The sequence below is a fragment of the Tachyglossus aculeatus genome, chromosome 22 (assembly GCF_015852505.1).
Source record: "Tachyglossus aculeatus isolate mTacAcu1 chromosome 22, mTacAcu1.pri, whole genome shotgun sequence".
In the NCBI taxonomy this organism is placed as follows: domain Eukaryota; kingdom Metazoa; phylum Chordata; class Mammalia; order Monotremata; family Tachyglossidae; genus Tachyglossus; species Tachyglossus aculeatus.
Genome location: NC_052087.1, coordinates 45734120 through 45755034, shown reverse-complemented (window position 1 = coordinate 45755034; position 20915 = coordinate 45734120). Strand labels below are relative to the sequence as shown.

Below are 20915 nucleotides of genomic sequence, written 5' to 3'. Positions count from 1 at the left end.
AGTCAGAGCTTGAAGGAGGGAGGTAATAATAATGGTCATATTTGTTAAGCCCGTACTATGTGCCAAGTATTGTTCTAAGTGTTGAGGGCCCTGGCTTTGATTCAGTTGTAATGACCTGTCAGCCTGATAGGCTCTGGGCTGCAGATGGAACTGGTAAGGCAGTGTGGCCTAGGGAAAAGTGTGGGATGGGAGTCAAGAGACCTGGGTTCTAATCCCAGCTCCACCACTGCCTGGCTGTGGGACTTTGGGAGAGTCACTCTGTTTCCTCATTTGGAGAATGAAGATAAGATAGATGGTGAGGCCCATGTGGGACAGGGGCTGAGTCTAATATGATAACCTTGTATCTAGTCCATAATTATAAAGTCATTCAGGAAGGTGGGGCAATGGAAGAAATGGGAGGAGATTGATGAGAGCTTGCAGAATGGGGAAGCTTGGCCTAGAAGGTAAAGCACAAGCATGGAAGCCAGATGATCTGGGTTTTAATCCGGGCCCTGCGACTTGCATACTCTGTGACCATGGGCAAGTCACTTCACTTGTTTAGGCCTCAATTTCTTCAACCTCAAAAACGATTCAATACTTGTTCTTTCTCCTACTTGACTGGGAGCCCTATGTAGGACAGGTACTGTATCTGGTCTGGTGGGTTTTTTTATATATAAGCACTTTCTATGTGCCAGGAACTATACCAAATGCTAGGGTAGGTACAAGGTAATCAGGTTGGACACATTCCACATTCCACATAGGACACACAATCTTAGTTCCTATTTTACAGATGAGGTAACTGAAGCACAGATAAGTTAAGTGACTTTTCCAAGGTCACATAGCAGACAAGTGGTGGAAGTGGAATTTGAACCCAGATCCTCTGCTTCCCAGGCCTGTACCCTTTCCACTAGACCATAACTGCTTCCTATGCTGATTGACTCGTATCTACCCCAGAACTTAGAATAGTCCTTGAATTACTGTAAGCACTTAACAAATACCATGAAAAAACAAAAACAGATTTGTATTCAGGGACCAGGATGTGTAAGCTCCCCTCTAAAATACAAAACAAAATAGTATTGAGCACTTAATATGTGCCAAGCACTGTACTAAGCATTGGAGTAGATACAAGATCATTGGGTCCCACATGGGGCTCACATGAAGAACAGGTATTGAATCCCCATTTTACAGATGAGAGAATTGAGTCCTAGAGAAGTTCATTCATTCATACATACATTCATTCAATCAATTGTATTTATTGAGCACTTACTGTGTGCAAAGCACCATGCTAAGTGCTTGAGAGAGTACAGTATAACAATAAACAGACACATTGCCTGCCCACAACGAATTTACTGTGTAGAGGGAGAAGCAGACATAAATAAGAGTAAATACATCAATAAATTACAGATAATTACAAATATATACCTAAGTGCTATGGGGCTGGGAGAGGGGAAGTACTGAAATGACTTGCCCAAGGTCACACAGCAGGCAAGTGGCAGAGGAGGGATTAGAATCCAGGTCCTCCCAACTCCCAGGCCCGGGCTCTTTCCATAGGCCATGCTCCTTTTCCCTAGACTGTGAGCTCTTTAATGGCAGGGAACATGTCTATCTGCTCAGTTATATAATACTCTTGCACACAGTAAGCACCTGATAAATCTCGTTTATTGATTGATTGGCAGAGCCCTCATGCAGGGATTGGGGAAGAATGGGAAGGACCAAGGAGCAGGCTGGGAAACAGGGTTGCTTGTGGGCTTGGAGTCTGTAAAATCCAATTGCTGATGTGTCCCTCTCCACTGTAGTGTGTCAGATGCCTGACGTGGGAAGATAGATGGCTTAGCCCCCTGAGGGACCCTGAGCTGCTGACAGAGGCGGCTGAGGAGAGGATGGAGGGACTGGGAGGAGAGTGGGGGCGGGGGACTGAGTAGAGGGAAGGAAGAGGGCTCTCCGCAGCAGCAGCTGGGAGGAAAAGCAGAACTGAGTGGTCAGAGCTCCCAAAAAGAGGCAGCTCACTTTCTTCTTTCAAGTTGGCAGGATCTTCTCTATGCCTAGGGATGAAGATCCTGAGTCCTTATCCTTACTCCATCACTTGTCTGCTGTGTGACTTTGGATAAGTCACTTAACTTCTGTGTGCCTCAGTTACCTCATCTGCTAAAAATGGGGATTAAGAGTGGGAACCCAGTGTGGGACAGGGACTGTGTCCAAGCTGATTAATTTATATCTACCCCAACACTTAGAATAATGCTTGGCACATGGTAAGCACTTAACAAGTACCACAGTTATTTATCTGGCAGTCAGTGGGATAGTGGGGAAGTAGTGTTTAGTAGAGGTCATGTGCACTGATCTAACACCATTCAGCCCTCTCAACCATAGGGAGGCTTCTGCGACTGGAAGCCCATCGTAGGCGGGGAATGTATCTGTTTATTGTTATTCTGTATTCTTCCAAGCGCTTGATACAGTGTTCTGCATACAGTAAGTGATCAATAAATATGATTGAATGAGATGGGGAAGCTCAGCCCCTTTTGCTTGTGCCCAAGGTTTAGTAACAACATTTATTAAGCATCCCCTGCGCTTTATTAAATACTTGGGAAAGTCTCTTGCAGAGATACAGAGTTGCCTGGTTAATAGAACGTGAGCCTGGGAGTCAGAGGATGTGGTTCTAATCCAGGCTCTGCCACTTTGCTGTATGACCTTGGGCAAATCACTTCACTTCTCTGTGCCTCAGTTACCTCGTATTTAAAATGGGGATTAAGACTGTGAGTCCCAAATGGGACAGGGAATGATTACCTTATATCTACCCCAGTATTTGGAACAGTACTTGGCACATAGTAAGTGCTGAACAAATACCATAGTAATAATAATATTATTACAGTGCTTGGCACACCATATGCACTAAACAAATACCAAAAAAAATGACACAGTCCTTTCCTGCAAAGAGCTTCTACTCTAATAGGGGAGACAGTCAGTCAGTTGTATTTATTGAGCACTTATTGTGTGTGGAGCACTATACTAAGCACTTGTGAGAGGGCAATAGAACAATAAAAAGACATATTCCCTGCCTACAATGAACTTACAGTTTAGAGGACGGGCTTACAGTCTAGAGGACAGGCAAAGAAATATCCAGAAGCAGTGGAATCAGCATGTGCACTTCGGAAGGGCAGTTCTATAGAGGCCTTGTGATGTATCAGTGCTTAGTACAGTGCCTTGCACGTAGAAATAATAATGATAATGGTATTTGTTAAGCCCTTAACTATGTGCCAGTAAGCGCTTAATAAATACCATGATTATTATATGGGGTCAGTTGTAGGGGGACGATGCTTGTGGGAAAGATCTTGTGGCTACCTGGCTTGAGATCACGTTTCATTGTGAATCCAAAATGAGCAGAGAAGGCACCATAGGAGGTTTGGACTGAGAACAGCATGATGATGGTTTTCAGGTGCGCTTGTCTGTAATACTAAAATGCCCCTTCTGTCAAGGAGAAGCTTTTTGTGGGCAGGGAATGTATTTGCCAACTCCATTCATTCAATCGTATTTATTGAGTGCTAACTGTATACAGAGCACTCTACTGAGTGCTTGGAAGAATACAGTACAACAATAAACATAAACATTCCCTGCCCATGAGTTTTCTAGGTTGTATTATACTCTCCCAAGTGTTTAGTACAGTGCTCTGCACATGGTAAAGGCTCAATAAATGACGTTAATTGACTGCTTGATCAAAGAAGCTGGGGTGGGACAGAGGATACAGGAGAGACTGTTGCTGCTGACCCTTGGATCTTTCCTGAGAAGCAGCATGGTATAATGGATAGGACATGAGCCTTGGAATCAGAAGGTTATGGGTTCTAATTCTGGCTCCACCATTTGTCTGCTGTGTGACCTTAGGCAAGTAACTTCACTTCTCTGTGCCTCAGTTCCCTCACCTGTAAAAAATGGGAATTAAGAGGAGGAGCCCAATGTGGGACAGGGACTGTGTCCAACTTGATTAACTTGTTTCTACCCCAGTGCTTAAAACAGTGCTTGGCGTATAAGTGCTTAACAAGTACCATAATTATTATTATTAATGTGGAGGATTTTGGGAGGCAGGGTGGTCTAACAGAACACAGGACTGGAAGTCAAGAGGCCCTGGTTTTAACCCCAGTTCTGCCACTGACCCACATGGGACTTTGGGCAAATCACTTAACCTATGAGGGCTTCAGTTTCCTCATCTGTAAAATGGGGATTAGACATAGCACTTAATACAGTGCTCTGCTCACAGTAAGTGCTCAATAAATACGACTGAATGAATGAGTCCTCTCTGCCCATCCATCTCTTAGGTCGTGAGTCCCCTGTTGGGGAAGCTAGTTCTGATCTGACTGCACCCTATCAACCCCAGTGTCTGACAGAGAGTATAAACATTTAATAAATCCCACAATTATTGGTAATGAAGATGAATATGATGCTTGTACTGCTAACCATTTAGACTGAGAGAACTTCAAACCCAATTCTGTCATCTCTTCTCTCCTCTTTTTTTTTTTTAAATGGAGTTTGTTAAGCACTCTCTCTGTGCCAGGCACTGAACTAAGCATTGGGGAAGGTACAAAGCTCATCAGGTTGGACATAGTCCCATTACTGCCTAGGGCTCATAGTCTTAATCCCCAGTTTACAGATGAGGGAATTGATGCACAGGCATGTTAAGTGATTTGCCCAAGGTCACACAGCAGAGGGGCAGAGTCAGGATTAAAATGCAGGCCCTTTTGACTCCTAGACCTGGGCTCTAGCCATGAGGCCACATGGCTTCTGTGCTTCACCGCCCCATCTCATACTGAGAAAGGAGACAGAGTGAAAGCCTCACCATCAGTCCAGCCCCTCCTGAGTGGGCAAGAAGGTCATGGATTCTAATCCTGATCCTTCACGTGTCTGCTGTGTGACCTTGGACAAGTCACTTCACTTCTCTGTGCCTCAGTTATTTCAACTGTAAAATGGAGATTGAAACTGTTAGTACCATGTGAGAGATAGACTTTGTCCAAACTGATTAGCCTGTATCTATCCCAGCGCTTAGAACAGTGCCTGGCACATAGTAAGTGCTTAACCAATTACCACAATTATTATTATTATTATTACACATCTGCTATGTAACCTTGGGCAAGTTATTTCACTTCCTCTGTGCCCAGTTCCTTCATCTGCAAAATGAGGATTTAAGACCTGTTGTCCTTCTTACTTAGACCTTGAGCCTCATGCGGGACCTGATTAGCTTGTATCTACTCCAGCAGTTTGTTGGCACATAGTAAATGCTTAACGCAAGCTATTATTATTATTATTATTGCTTCTGCTGATCCAGAAACAGTTCAAGCACACAGTAAGTGTTCAATAAATAATAAATAAATATAAGTACTCCCCCTCTAGACTGCAAGCTTGTTATGCAGGGAACGTATCTATCAATCTGTTGTATTGTCCTGAGAACTTAGTACAATGCTCTGCACAGAGGAAGCGTTCATTTGGAGGGTCTAGAACCCCAGGCGGAATTGAGGTGTTCTGCCAGATCCAAGGTTCTTATCCGACAGACAATCACTCTGCCCACCTTCAAAGTCTTATTGAAGGCACATCTCTTCCAAGGGCTTATTACAGTGCTCTGCCCATAGTAAGCACTCAGTGATAGTTCAGTAGGCGGAATCAACCTACGCATCAGGCAAAAACTCCTCACCCTCGGCTTCAAGGCTGTCCATCACCTCGTCCCCTCCTACCTCACCTCCCTTCTCTCCTTCTACAGCCCAGCCTGCACCCTCCGCTCCTCTGCCACTAATCTCCTCACCCTGCCTCATTCTCGCATGTCCGCCGTCGACCCCCGGCCCACGTCATCCCCCTGGCCTGGAATGCCCGGGACTGTGGCACAAAATCAGCATTGCCTAGCAGCTAGAGACTGTAAGCTCACTGTGGGCAGGTAACATGTCTGTTTTTTGTTGTATTCTCCCAAGTGTTTAGTACAGTGCTGTACACACAGTAAGCACTCAATAAATATGATCAAATGAATGAATGATTATTATTGATCGATTGCCATCTACTCCAAGAAGCCTTCCCTGACTAAACCCTCGTTTCCTCTTCTCCCGTTCCTTTGTGAGTCACCCTTTCACTTGGATTTATTCACACCCTCCTTCACCCACAGACCTTACGTCCACATTCCATAGTTTATTTATAATAATGTCTGTCTCCCCCTCTGGACTGTGAGCTGGTTGTGGGCAGGGAATGTGTCTATCAACTCTGTTGTATTGTACTCTCCCAAGCACTTAGTACACTGCTCTGCAGACAGTAAGCACTAAATAAATACCATTGATTGATTGATTGATTAGCAGGGAGAGCTAAGTCCCATTCCCTGTATGCCCCCCTGTAAGGTTGAGAAGTCCCTCAGGAGGTGAATTCTGCAGTCCAGAGCGAGGGGCAGAGATTTGCTGAGTTGGCTTCCAGGGAGGGTTTGGAGATTGAAAGTCCCAGCTGATCTCTGCATTTCCGGGGTGGTTGGGGGTGGCGGGGGTGGTGCAGACACCTGCTTCACCTGCAGGCCCGATCTTCGTTAGCCGACCGGCATTTATTGCGGTAAACAGTGCTGGCTACTGGGCTGCTTTCTGAAACCAGAGGTCTTTCTCTGTCTCGCTTGCCTGCTTGCTTTCTCTCCTCCCCTCCCCTGGTCTTTCACTCCCTCTGCTCCCCTCCTTCTCTCCTCCCCTCCTTCTCTCCCTCTGTTCCCGCCCCCCTGCTCCCCCAGCTCTCGCAGGCAGCGTCTTTTGCAAGGAGAGGAATGTGCTGCAGCAGCCGGTGAAAGAGAGGCAGCCCTCTCGGTTTCCTGGCTCTATGCCGGGCGGACACAACCACCAGCTTCTCGGGAGGGCGGTTTTTGCTGGCGGTGATGGCGAGAGGGAGTTGGCCGTCTGGAACGGCGTGATGAAGAGGGAAATGTGTGCCATGCAGTTGCGGCTTCGAGACCGTCGCTGGTGAACTTGGAATTTGGGGTCCGTTTCTCCCCATGCACAACAGCCGGCTGCCTGAGCCAAAGCCCTGAATGGTGGCTTTGTCCCAAATTTTCAGCGTATGGAATCCAAGGGCTGTTTACCTTTAAGAGTGGGATCTCAGGGGATGTGGAGCCCAACTGGAATTCCCAACTCTACTTCCCGGCTGGAGACTTCCACGGCCCACGAGTCTCGCAGGTGTGTATGTGTTCTTTGAGTTTTTCTTCTGGTTCCCCTGGTTGAGCCCACCCGGGGTTGAACGTCTCTCTCAAAAGCATCTAGACTAGGTTGGCTATTTTTCAGGTACCATTGTTTCGACTCACATTCCCACAGTTAGGACAGAGTAAGCCGATAGGGCTTCATTTTCATTTTCTGTTTTGTCCTTAGTTTTTCGATGGCATTGACAGCTCACAGAAATCTGTTGAGCTGTCGTAAATTTGATCGGTCTTGTTAAGAGGCATTCTTTTCTTCCACCCAAGCAGGTACAGAGGAAGTTTTTGAACCTTAGGTGAACGCACAGAATTTGGCTTATATTTTGGAAAGGTCTAAGGGTTAGTTTGGGAGGGTGTTCTTATACATCGAATCTTTGATTATGGTGTCTTGTGCGGGGAGGTGGTGTCCTGATAGATCAATCGATTGTATTTATGGAGCGCTTACTGTGTGCAGACACCTTACTAGGAGTTTGGGAGTGAAAAACGCCCCCTGTAGACTGTAAACTCGTCGTGGGCAGGGAACAGGTCTACCAACTCTGTTGTCCTCTCCCAAATGCTTAGTACTGTGCCTGCACATAGTAAGCACTCAATAAATGATTGATTGATTGACAAGAGGGTAACTAGACATTATCCCTAGCAAGACACATTTCCTAAATGATTTGAGGTTTCTTCTAACCATGGTCTCAGGAGTTATAGGTGCTGCAGAAGGCGAGATGGCCAGGAGTTGAGGTGGGGCTGTAATGTAGTGGGGAGGAAATCTTTCTATCAAAAAGTCCTCTGGAGGAGGATTTGTGAATCTTTCCATCAGTTTTGCCCCTTGGACTTTTGGAGGGTGAGCGAACCGGATAGGTGGGCTTCTGTTAACCTCCTTAAACCTACGGTCAGTTACTTGCCTAGTGTCTGAGAGAAGGTAGAAATGGTCATGGTACACATCTTTATTCTAAATGTATCCAGCTGCAGGCACACCTTCCAAGGGCAATGCGTGGCCTTTGTTTAAAGGGCTCAGAAATATGAAGTGGTTGTCCCCTGTTCATTAGGCAAGAATGACAAAAGGCAAGGGGAAGAGAGGAGGGCTCTGGGTTTCTGTGGGCTTACTCATCTTTTATAGCATATTTGGTGAGCAATGCGGCCAAGAAGTTAATTATTAATGCACCAGTGCAGTGAGAGTGCACCTGAAGGAACATGGTCAAAATGTTTGGCCCTTAGCTGATCAGTGGAGGTGAATTTCACTCATGAATTGACCTAGTGGGAAGTCATTTATGATTCTTTAATTAGAGGGAAACAACTTTATGCATTACCTTTGTAGCTCTCCTCTCCACTTTCCTCTCCTTTCTAATTTCCTCTACTCTTTCCTCCCTCCTCACCTTTTCTCTCCTTTCACTTTCCTGCTCTCTCCTTTCACTTCCCTGCTCTCTCCTCTTCCCTCTCCTCTCATCTCTCTGCTCTCTCTCACCTCTCCACTCTCTTACTTCTTCTCCTCCTTGGGGAGTGAGTCAGTTGAGGGATCCAACCCCGTGCCAGGGTGCTGGAAGCAGAGGTGTGTCCTGGTTTCGGAGGTGTGTGAGTGTGGGTAGCTTCTGAAGAAACTTTAGGATTCCACCCCTACAGGGTCTCAAACCACATTCTCGAAAAGCGAAACCGAACAGACAGCCCAATCCTCTCTGCCCGTTTACCTCAGAGTACTGCATGGAGGTGCTCCAGCATCACTGTTTTCCCAACTTGAACATTTCCCCTCCCTCTCAAGTGGTTTAGTGGATAGAGCCCGCGTCTGGGAGTCAGAAGGACCTGGGCTCCACTGCCTGTGCCCTTCGCTTCTCTGGGCCTCAGTTACCTCATCTGGAAAATGTTGATTAAGGCTGTGAGCCCTATGTTGGACTTTGTCCAACCCGATTACCATGAATTTACCCCAGTGCTTACTACAGTGCCTGGCACATAGTGATTAACAAATACTGTTATTATGTAGTTACTCCCATATCTCCCAAAAATGGACTCCCTCTTCCCTGTCCCAGGCCCGTAGCCTCTCTGGCTGTGAAGAACATTCCCAAAGACAGGAGAAACTGTTTTTTGTGGCCTTTCTAGGAATTTTAGGTGGTGAGCTCTGGGAGAAGATGAAGACTTGAAGGTCACCAATTTTTTTGTGGCCAGGATCGTGTCTTCTTCCTGGATATAATAATAATAATAATAGTACTTGTATTTGTTATTAGGTTCCAAGCATTTAGATCAAGTCAGATACAATCCATGTCTCACATGAGGCTCACAGACTAAGTGGTCAAAGAGCAGGTATTGAATCCCCATTTTTTACAGATGAGGAAATTGAGGCACACGGAAGTGAAGCCACCTGCACAATGTCATACAGCAGGCAAGAGAAGTAGTATGTTCTAGTGGGCAGCACAAGGACCTGTAAGTCAGAAGGCCCTAGGTTCTAGTCCCAGCTCCACCACTTTCTGCAGTGTAATCTTTGGCAAATCACTTCACTTCTCTGTGCCTCAGTTCCCTCATCTTTAAAAAGGGGGTTATGACTGTGAACCTAATCTGGGACATAAATTGTGTCTAACCTGATTAGACACAGCACGTAGAACGGGGTCTGGCACATAGCACAGAACAAATATCATTTTTTAAAAAAGTGGCAGAGTCATAATTAGAACCCAAGTCTTCTGACTCCCGGGCCCAATGCTTTTTCCACTAGACTATGCTGCTTCTCATGTGCTTAGTACAGTGCTCTGTGCACAGTAGGTTCTAAATAAATACTACTGATTGATGAATAGGAGATCCTTTTGATCGCTCCTTTGGCTGGCAACTTCTCTTGGGCAGGTTTTGGTTTCTTTTTGCCTGGAGGAAAGGGAGTGTCTGCTGGGAGCCATAGGAGGAGATCGAAGGTTAGATCACAGTGGTCAGGGTGTAGCCAGTGCCAGCTACCAGGGTGAGGCCAGCTCGGTGGATGGGTGAGTGGGGTGCGGCCTTGTATTTTCAGTCCCTGAGAAGGGGGGAGGGAGAAGATAGGAAGGAGGGACAGATAGGGAGAGAGAGGGAGAAAGAGAGGGAGGGAGAGGGAAAGAGAGAGAGGGAGGGAGAGGGAAAGGGAAAGAGAAGGAGGGAGAGGAAAAGAGGGAAAGAGAGAAAGGGAGAGGGAGAGAGAGGAAAAGAGGGAAAGAGAGAAAGGGAGAGGGTGGGAAAGGGAAAGGAAGAGAGAGGGAGGGAGAGGGAAAGAGAGAAAGCGGGAGAGGGAAAGAGGGAAAGGGAGAGAGGGAGGGAAAGGGAGAGGGAGGGAGAGGGAAAGAGAGAAAGGGAGAGAGAGGGAGGGAGGGGGAAAGAGGGAAAGAGAAAGGGAGAGGGAAAGAGCGAAAAGGTGAGAGGGAAAGAGAGGGAGGGAGAGGGAAAGGGAGAAAAAGAGAGAGGGAGGGAGAGGGAAAGGGGGGAGAAAGGGAGGCAGGGGAGAAAGGGAGGCAGGAGAGAGGCAGGGAGAGAGAGGGAAAGAGAGAAAGCGGAGAAAGGGAGGCAGGGGAGAGAGAGGGAAAAAGGGAGATAGAGGGAGGAAGGGGGGTAGAGACTAAGCCTCCTTTTCCTCATCTTCCCCTCCCTTCTGCATCATCTTGACTCGCTCCCTTTGCTGTCCCCCCCAAAGCCCCATAGCATTTATGTGCCTATGTATATATCTATAATTCTATTTAGGTATATTGATGCCTGTTTACTTGTTTGGGTGTCTATCTCCCCCTCCCTCTAGACTGTAAGCCCGGTGTGGGCAGGGAATAATGTCTCTATTGCTGAATTGTACTGTCCATCATCATCAATCGTATTTATTGAGCGCTTACTATGTGCAGAGCACTGTACTAAGCGCTTGGGAAGTACAAATTGGCAACATATACAAGTTCTTAGTAGAGTGCCCTGCACACAGTAAGTGCTCAATAAACATGATTGAATGAATGAGAGAGAGAGGGGGAGAGAGAGAGGAAAGAAAGTGAGAGGGAGGGAGAAAGCAAGAGTGAAAGAGCCTCTTGCTTGAACTGCTGCAACCTGAGGGAGATGGTCTTTATAAAAACCCATGGCCTAGTAGGATGGGCCTGGGAGACAGAAGCCCTGGGCTCCAACCCCAACTCTGGCATTTGCCAGCTGTAACACCTTTCTCTATGCCTCAGTTTCCTGTTCTGTAAAATGGAGATTCAGTATCTGTTCTCCCTCCCCCTTTGACTGTGAACCCCCATGTGGGACAGGGACTGTGTCGATCTGGTCATCTTGTTTCTAACCCCAGCTCTCAGGACAACGATTGGCACATAGTGAAGTGTAACAAATACCGCTACTATTATTATAAATTCTTTTTATGACCTGTGTGTTTTTTGTATAGGGGAGGCAGGGCGTGAAAGGGATTGGGTTTCAGCTTGGAACAGAAAATGCAGCAACCCAGGGAGGTAGCAAAGCTCAATAGACTCTGTGAGTGGAGACAGGTGTCTACAAGGTAGAACGGCCATGCGTTTTTTCTCTGTAACCTTTGCAACATATCCTGGCTCTTCTAATCTGAGGCATTGGCTACAGGTGCTTACATAAGCAATATCTCTTAGGAGATCTAGTTTTGAAGAAAAAGACTCGATTCAGTACAGTTTTTATTCATTATCTTATTCTAACCCACCTATGTGGATTTTTTTTTTCTTCCCTCACTGGTGTATCCTCTTTCTCCTCTAATCACAAAGCATTATCGTCTAACAGTATCATGCTCATTTAAGTTCCTCTGTGATGCCAGGCTGGGATAGCAGTGAGAGCTGCTCTCTCAGCAGCTTTTTATTCTGTTTTTTTCAATGGTATTTGTTAAGCACTTACTATGTGCCAGGAGCTATACTAAGCACTGGGGTAGAAACAAGATAATCAGGTTGGACACAGTTCAAGTCCCATGTGGGGCTAATGGTCTTAATCCCCATTTTACAGATGATGTAACTGAGGCACAGGGAAGTTAAGGCACTTGCCCAGGGGCACACAGAAGACAAATGACAGAGCTGGGATTATAATTCAGGTCTTCTGAATTCTCAGAAGAAGAAGAAGCAGAAGAATTCTCAGAAGCAGCAGCGTGGCTTAATGGAAAGAGCACGGGCTTGGGAGTCAGAGGTCATGGGTTCATATCCTGGCTCCGCCAATTGTCAGCTGTGTGACCTTGGGCAAGTCACTTAACTTCTCTGTGCCTCAGTTACCTCATCTGTAAAAGGGGGATTAAGACTGTGAGCCCCATGTGGGACAACCTGATCACCTTGTATGCTCCCCAGCACTTAGAACAGTGCTTTGCACAAAGTAAGTACTTAACAAATGCCATCATTATTATTATTCTGACCCCCAAGCCTGCCATCTATCCACTAGGCCATGTGGCTTTTCTCCATTAAGAGAGATGGGAGCTCACCTGACTAACCTCCTACTTGTGGGGTCTAACCATCCCCTTATTACTGAGAACTCACCCGGTCCCAGACCCAGGACTGTGGCACAAAATCAGCATTGCCTAGCGGCTAGAGCACAGGCCTCTGAGTCAGAGGAGCTGGGTTCTAATCCTGGCTCTGCTGTGTGACCTTGGGACAGTCACTTCACTTCTCTGGGCCTCAGTTCCCTCATTTGTAAAACAGGGATTAAGACTGTGAGCCCCATGTGGGACCAGAACTGTGTCCAACCTAATTAGCTTGTATCTACTCCAGTGCATAGTACAGTGTCTGGCACATAGTAAATGCCTAATGAATACCACAATTATTATGATCTACCCCAGCAGTTAGTATAGTGCCTGGAACATAGTAAGCACTTAACAAATACCATTGTTATTATTATTATTATTCTGCTTCTTTCCAAGACTGGGCTTTGAGACATAGGCGTCTTGGGGATTCTCTTTCCTCAGGTTGCCATTTCCTGCTCCCAACAGCTCTCAGGGCCCCCAAGCTCGGCTGCTTGGTGAAGACTACGTGCCCTTGTCCCTTCTCCATCTGCCATAGGTTGTCTGTCCTGCCCTGAGCTCCTGTTCTGAGAGGGAAAGTGGCTGAGGGATTGTCTGGGACCCAATCTTTGGGGCCAGTAGAGGAAGAGAGATTTTGGGCCTATGACATTGCTGGCCGGGTTCGGGGGAATCTAGCAAGCTGCTGGCACCATCTCCACTTTTGACTTTCAGAAGTAATTATCAATTAGTCGTATATATTTGTTCACCCCTCCCTCAGCCACACAGCACTTATGTACATCCACAATTTATTTATATTAATGTCTGTTCCCACTCTAGACTGTGAGCTTGTTGTTGGCAGGAAACAAGTCTGCCAACTCTGTTATATTGTTGCACTGTACTCTCCCAAGAACTTAGTACAGTGCTCTGCCCATTGTAAGCACTCAATAAATATGATTGATTGACTGAGCACTTACTGTGTGTAGATCTCTGTATGAAGTGCTTGGGAAAACACAGTACAAAAGAGTTGGTAGACATGATTCCTGCCCACAAGGAGCTTGCAGTCTAGAAATAGCTCACAGTTTATGATATTTGTTAAGCACTTACTCTGTGCTAAAGCCCTATGCTAAGCATTGGATAGATGTAAGTCATTCTGATTGGACACTGTCTCCATCCCACAGGGAGCTCACAACCTAAGAGGTAGAGAGAGAGGACAGCTGATCCTCGTTTTAGCAGTGAGGAAACTAAAGCTCAGAGAGGTTCAGTGATGTGCCCCAGGAGGCACAGCAGATCCGTGGCCAAGCTAGGACTAGCTGGAAAGAGCCTGGGCCTTGGATCCAGAGAACCTGCGTTCTAATCCCAGCTCTGCCATTTACCTGCTGTGTGATCTCGGGCAAGTCACTTCTCTGTGTCTCAGTTCTCTCATCTGGATAATGGGGATTTAATACCTATTCTCCCTCTTACTCTGTGAACTCCATGTGAGAGTCTATTAGCCTGTATCTACCCCAGCACTTAGTACAGCACTTGGCAATAGTAAAGGCTTAACAAATGCCACAACTAATGGAGCTCACTAGGCACTAGACCAGCATCCCCAGGCATGGCTCTAGGCTCAGGGAGAGTATCCCGAAGCAAAGGCTGATCCACCCATGGGGTGGTGGTCGATGATGAGTTTGGGGGCTGTCAATCATCCCTCACAACGAGAAGCTCAGGGTCTGTATTGGTGGTGAAGCTGGAAGATGTAGAATTTTTGTTATGATATTTGTTTGGCACATACTATGTGCAAGGCACTGTACTAAGTACTGGGGAAGATACAAACTAATGAAGTTGCACACTTAGAATACTGCGCCTGTCTCGGGAGAGGGTCATAATGATGACATGTAGGGCTTCCTATGCTGGCAGTCAGGTGGATGTCAGGTAGGGAAAAAGAGTGGCCTAGTGGATCGAAGCCCGGGTTTGGGAGCCAGAGAACCTGGATTCTAATCCCGGCTCCACCACTTTCCTGCTGTGTGACCAAAGACAAGACATTTAACTTCACTGTGCCTCGGTTTCCTCAACTGCAAAATGGGAATTCAGTACTTGTTCTCCCTCCTACTTAGGCTGTGAGCCCCATGTTGGCTGGTGACTGTATTTGGTCTGGTTAACTTGTATCTACTTCAGCTCTTAGAACAGCGCTTGACACGTAATAAATGCTTAACAAATGTCATAAATAAAATAGAAAGAAGTGGGTCTCAGAGGATAGGTAGCCTCACAGAATGGCCCTGACAGACTTTATTTGAAAGCCTCAGTGGCTTGAGGGAGAGAGGTGAGTGAGGCTGAGCATTTGTATGTCTGTCTAGAAACCAGATAGTTTGGGAATCCCAATGAATGACTTAGGTCCCTTTAAAAGAGGAATTTTGTGTCCAGGGGTTTTGTCAAGGGTCTGCAGGGTCAAGGACCTCTCCTGAATGGGAGGCAGGGGAGACAACTGGTCAAAAGGGAATCTTGTGGGGCAGGGACTGTATCCACCCTAATTGTATCTACTCCAGTGCTTAGGACAGTGCTTGGTACATAGCAAGCGCTGAACAAATACCATAAATAGAAAAAGCGGAATTTTGGTCCAAGGGTCTTGTCACATGCAATCTCCAGGGACAAGGAGGTCTGCAGAATGGGAGCAGGGGAGATGATTGGTCAAAAAAGAAGCATCATGGCTTAGTGGAAGGAGCACAGGCTTGGGAGTCAGAGAGCGTGGGTTCTAATTTCACCTCCACCACTTGTCTGCTGTGACCTTGGGCAAGTCACTTAGTTTTCTCATTTTAGTTTTCTCTGCCTCGTTTTCTCATCTGTAAAATGGGGGTTAAAAGTATGAGCCCCATGTGGGAAAACCTGATTACCCTGTATCTACTCCAGCGCTTAGAACAGTGCTTAGCACATAGTAAGCACTTAGCAAATACCATAATTATTATTATTAAAATGGAACCTCAGTTTGCAAGCTTGTTTTCTAGCTTCAGCTCCTCCCGCCCCCAGGGCCTGGAACACGGAGTCGGAAGGACCCTTTTCTCACTGCACCTTCAACTATAAGGCAAGAAATGCCTGAGATTGCAATTCCTGAATGAAGGCACTGCTCTGAGAAAGGCAAATCCAGTTCTGCTCATTTTGAATTGGATATCCAGACCCATGGAGCTGGGAGGGAATTCCCTACTAGGTCGGAAGTTCCTTGAGGGCTGGGATCGTGCCTGCTAACTCTGTTGTATTCTGCCAAGTGCTTGGTGCGGGACTTGGCACAGAGTAAGTACTCAGTAGATGCAATTGATTGATTTGGGCAATGTCAGGAGCTAGATGGGCACTGGAAATGCCACCTGCTGGTCTAGCCCTACTGGGCTCTCTGCCTCCTGTCTGCTTAGGCAGTGGAGGTTGGTGGGATGTGTTTCCCAAGAGTACTTGCGTTCTCTGGAGAAAGAGAGAAGCTGCCAGGACCTCTCCCAGATGGTGCCATTTTCCTTCTTCTTCCTTGCTATTATTCCTCTCAGCACCCACCTAACCTCCCAATCTCTCCTGCCTCATCTTAGATCAAAAGTTGGACTTTCCTGAGGAACAAACCCAACCCTCTATGTGGGCCTATAATAATTGGCCAGAACTTTAAAGCTTGATCTCCATGGAACCATGATGCACTGAGCTTCCCCCAGACACTTAACTTCTTCCCCAGAGGGCCTTTTTAAAACATTTGTAATTTTTAAAATGGTATTATCAAGTACTTACCACGTGTCAAGCACTGTTATAAGCACTGAGGTAGATACAACTTGTATCTTCCTCAGGGCTTAGAACAGTGTCTGGCACATAGTAAATGCCTAACCTGTACCATTATTGTTATTGTTGTTGTTGTTATGGGGCTCATGGGGCTCACAGTATAAGTAGGACGGAGAACAGATATTGAGTCCTCATTTCTCAGTTAGGAAAATGGAGGCAAAGAGAAGTGAAGTGATTTCCCCAAGGTCACACAGCAGGCAAGTGGCAGAGTCAGGGTCAGAACCCAGTTCCTTCTGACTCCCAGTCCCGGCTCTTTCCACTAGGCCATGCTGCTTCCTTTTTGCTTGAAGAGGCCACTTTGCTATTCCTCACCTTTGAGGTCCAGGAAACTCTAGGCGCCGAGAAGTGGAACATCTCCTGGCTGTTCGGAAAAGAGGCCCAGGATCCTGGACTCTTTAATCTTTCTTTCCATGGAGGTGGGAGCATGCTGGTGACTCCTTCAGGGGAGGGCTTGGCCCATGGGCCTGGTAACATCCTGGTGTGGATGGAGCAGCCCCACCCTTCTCCTCCCCAGGGAGAATGCTAAGCTCTGAGCCTTAAGTATGATTGAGTGAAAAGATGAAACTCTGGAGGGAGCCGGCTGGAAAAAAAATATCAGCTTGAAATAAAGGCTGAAACTGTGGGCTTTATAAACAAGGAATTATTGTCTCAGCATCACATTTGTTCTTATAATTACTCCCAAGCCATGTTAATAGGAGCAGTAAAAGACTGTTTTTTCTCGGAGGGAAATGAGAAGAACGGTGTTTTCTGGATCAGGAACACAGTGAGGTGAGTCCTCATTTCACCCTAGGTTCATCTTCTAATTGTACTTTGGTGCTTGACTGTCCTGCCTCCAACCTCTCACTCACACCATTCCCTGGCTTGGAAGCCCCTCCCCCCAAATCTGCCAGCCTACAGCTCTCATCTTCAAAAGCACCCCCCCAAAAAAAAAATCTCACCTCCTCCAGGAAGGCTTCACCAATTAATTCACAATACCCCAGGCAGGCTGGCCTGGCCCTCATCCTTAGAAGTTGTACATTTTACTCCCATTCTCAGTACTCATGTCCATCTGTATATTTTTGTTTGAATACTCAACCACTTGTTCAGGGATTTTTCCCAGATCTATTTGGGCTACTTCCTTCTGTATCTTTGTTCTTCCTCTTGCTTCCACTCTTTGTAAATAATTTTTGCCTTATTTGCCCCATTAGGTTGCAAGTTCTAATGGTTGCATTTATTGCTCATCAATCAGTTAATCAATCAAAGGTATTTCTTGGATGGGTACTGTGTGCAGAGCTGGGGAAAACACATAATAATGGACGTATTTGTTAAACTCTTACTATATGTCAAGCACTGTTTTAAGCACTGAGGTAGGTACAAGCTAATCAGGTTGGACAAGTCCTTGTCTCACAAAGGCTCTCAGGAAGCAGCGTGGCCCAGTAGAAAGAGCACGGGCTTGGGAGTCAGAGGTCATGAGTTCTAATCCCGGCTCCGCCGCTTGTCAGCTGTGTGACTTTGGGCAACTCACCTTCTCTGTGCCTCAGTTACCTCATCTGTAAAATGGGGATTAAAACTGTGAGCCCTACGTGGGACAACCTGATCACCTTGTATCCTCTCCGGCGCTTAGAACAGTGCTTTGCACATAGTAAGCGCTTAACAAATGCCATTATTATTATTATTATCCCCATTTTGCAGATGGGGTAGCTGAGACCCAGAGAAGTTAAGTGACTTGCCCAAAATTACACAACAGACAAGCGGTGGAGCTGGGATTAGAACTCAGGTCTTTCTGATTTCCAGGCCTGGGCTTTTTCCATTAGGTCATGTTGCTTTTCCAGCATCTGCTGAGTTCAGAGTGCTGTACTGAGCGCAGGGGAGAGTGCAAAAGAGAAGACACAATCCTTGCCCTTGAGGATTATACAGCCTAGGTGGGGACTCTGAATTGCTTACAGGGAGAGAAATAATATATATAAGGTTTATACACATGTGCACAAACACACACACAACTCCCCCTCTCCCCGCAACTGAAATACCACCACAACACACATACTGCAGTGGTATTTCAGCTGCTGCATTTAAGAACGGGCAAAGGCAGATGCCTGCCCATCTGTGGAGAGTCTTGGGGGAAGCCTGTCTGGAGGTAGAGGGATGACCTAGATGGGTCCTCGGGGCTCTTCCCATTCCAATGGTTCTGGGATAGTTGGTTAATGGATCCCATGGTAGTCTCCACAAGAGGGACTCTGACAATCATGGTGATTTTCTTCAAAATGATAGAGTCTCATCTTTCACCATCCTGAAGCAGCATGGTGTAATTCTCACCTAGCACTTAGTACAGTGCCCAGCACTTAGTACAGTGCTTCAGCACATAGTACAGTGCTTTGCACATAGTAAGCACTTAATAAATGCCATCATTATTATTATTATAATCCCAACTCCGCCACTTGTCTGCTGTGTGACCTTGGGCAAATCATTTAATTTCTCTGTGCCTTGGTTCCCTCATCTGTAAAATGGAAATTAAGACTGTGAGCCCTGTGTGGAACAGGGACTGTGTACAACCTGATTATCTTTTATATACCCCAGCGCTTAGAACAGTGCCTGGCACATAGCGCTTAACAAATATCGTAATAATAATCATTCAGACTGAATGTGCCGAAATGAAATCGTCACCAAATTCAGTTCACCTATTGCCTCTCAGACTCATCTACCCACCTCCAAACACAATGTGAAAGGTGACAATGCATGGGGAGTGAGATCAGCTAAGTCCTGAGTCCTGTGAATCTGGTGGCAAGGTAAAGCTTTTATGGGAAAAAGAGTAGGCTTCTCAAGAAGTGTGGCCTAATGGAAAGATAGCAGGTCTGGGATTCAGAGGACCTGCATTTTATTCCTGGCCCTGCCATTTTCATCTGTGTGACCTTGGATAATTCACTTTATGTCTCTGTGCCTCAATTCCCTCATCCATAAAATAGGGATTAAGACTGGGAGCCCCACGTGGGACAGGGACCATGTCCAGCCTGATAACCTCATATCTACTCCAGTGCTTAGAACAGTGCTTGGCACATAGTAAGTGCTTAACAAATACCATCACTTCTCTGTGCCTCAGTTCCCTCATCTGGAAAATGCAGATTGACTTGAGCCCCATGTGGGAAAAGGGTCTGTGTCCATCCTGATTATCTTGTATCTATCCCAGTTCTTAGTATAGTGCCTGGCACAGAGTAAGTGCTTAACAAATGCCATAAAAAAATTCAAAAATATTGACTGAGAAATGTAAAACAGATTGCCACGACTGACCAGCCATTATGAGAATGAGGGTTTTCTTGAACTACTGGAAAAATTTGAGATTCCAGGGAATGTTTCTCACCCAGATGAAATAGGTTCATTGCATTGATCTATAACATCGAGTAGGCCGCTCTTAATCTATCAAAGGTATTTATTGAGTGCTTATTTTGTGCAGACTGTAGGCTCGTTGTGGGTTCAGAGTGTATCTACCAACTCTTGTATTTCTGCATGCTCTGCACACAGTAAGTGCTTATTAAATACCACTGATGATGATGCAAAGCACTGTCTTAAATGCTTGGAGTACCACACAGATGAATTGGAACACGGACCCTGCCCACCAGGAGCTTACTGTAGTTCACAGTCCGTAGATCAACCACGGATAAAAGTGGCCATGCCTAAAGAGAGGCTGAAGTGAATATTAATCTCCCAAATGCTTAGGATAGTGCTCTGTGCACAGTAGGCACTCAATAAATACGATTGAATGAATGAATCACAGCATTGGTCCTGGATGTTGGGCTACTTTCCTGATTAAGTGGATATCAGATCTTATCTGTGTCTGGTCTTCCTGGCTGGCATCAAGATCAGCTCCTTGTGACTCCACAGGACTTGGTCCAGAGGTGATGCCATTTATGCCAGGGAAATTTGAGCAGATCCGTTATCCGGGCCCGGCCCTTAACAGCTCTCATCATCAGGAAGTTTTGGTTGAAATCTAACCTAAATCTCTCTTATTGCATTTGAAAGCCCTTCCCTCTCATTCTGTCCTCAGGGAAGATGGCGGACAGGCGGGTCACCATTCACAATCTAATATATTGTAGTGATTCCCCACACTCGGCCAACCTTATTTCACTGGAGAACAAACTCCAGGGGTGGTGAGTCTGGGCTGCTCTGTCACCATCAGAGGACTTTCTCTGTTCACTGGTAGGGGAGATTTCCCAAACCGTGCTCCAAACTCAACACAACCTCCATCCTCCGCAAGCGCTTGCCTGGTGAAGTCACCGTTCTTCGGTCGATCCTGCAGAGCTGGCAAATGAAACGCCCGATGAGTTTTCCGGATGGGGTGTGGAGTAATCCGGGGCACGATCTGGAAGCGTTGGCCATGTAGCAGGGATCTGGATGCATTTTGCCAAAGGAGACTTTCATCTATGTGAAAGGTGGGCTACTGAAGTGTGTGGGTCTGAAGTCCCGTCTCTGGGGAGCAACGTGACTTAATGGAAAGAGCAAAGGCGTGGGAATCAGAGGACCTAGGTTCTAAGTCCGACTCCGCCACTGGCCTTCTGTGTGACCTTAGATGAGTCACTCTGCTGTGCTTCAGTTTCGTCATCTGTAAAATGGGGA

The 20915-nt window shown here is 46.4% G+C and overlaps 1 protein-coding gene across 10 annotated transcripts in view; it reads left to right on the top strand.

The window, feature by feature from the left end:
- The window catches only part of PLEKHA7 (pleckstrin homology domain containing A7), a 258819-nt gene that overhangs the window by 89771 nt on the left and 148133 nt on the right, over window positions 1–20915 (top strand). For 5 of the 10 annotated variants that reach the window (XM_038764049.1, XM_038764047.1, XM_038764048.1 and 2 more), the window contains exon 1: window positions 6859–7145. The exons of 1 other annotated variant lie outside the window; for it this stretch is intronic. In XM_038764049.1, the coding sequence (XP_038619977.1) occupies window positions 7030–7145 (116 nt within the window). In that variant the 5' untranslated portion in view covers window positions 6859–7029. Of the gene's footprint in view, window positions 1–6856; window positions 7146–20915 lie in introns of those variants that run through there. 4 more of the 10 variants (XM_038764056.1, XM_038764054.1, XM_038764053.1 and 1 more) reach the window with 2 other exon arrangements.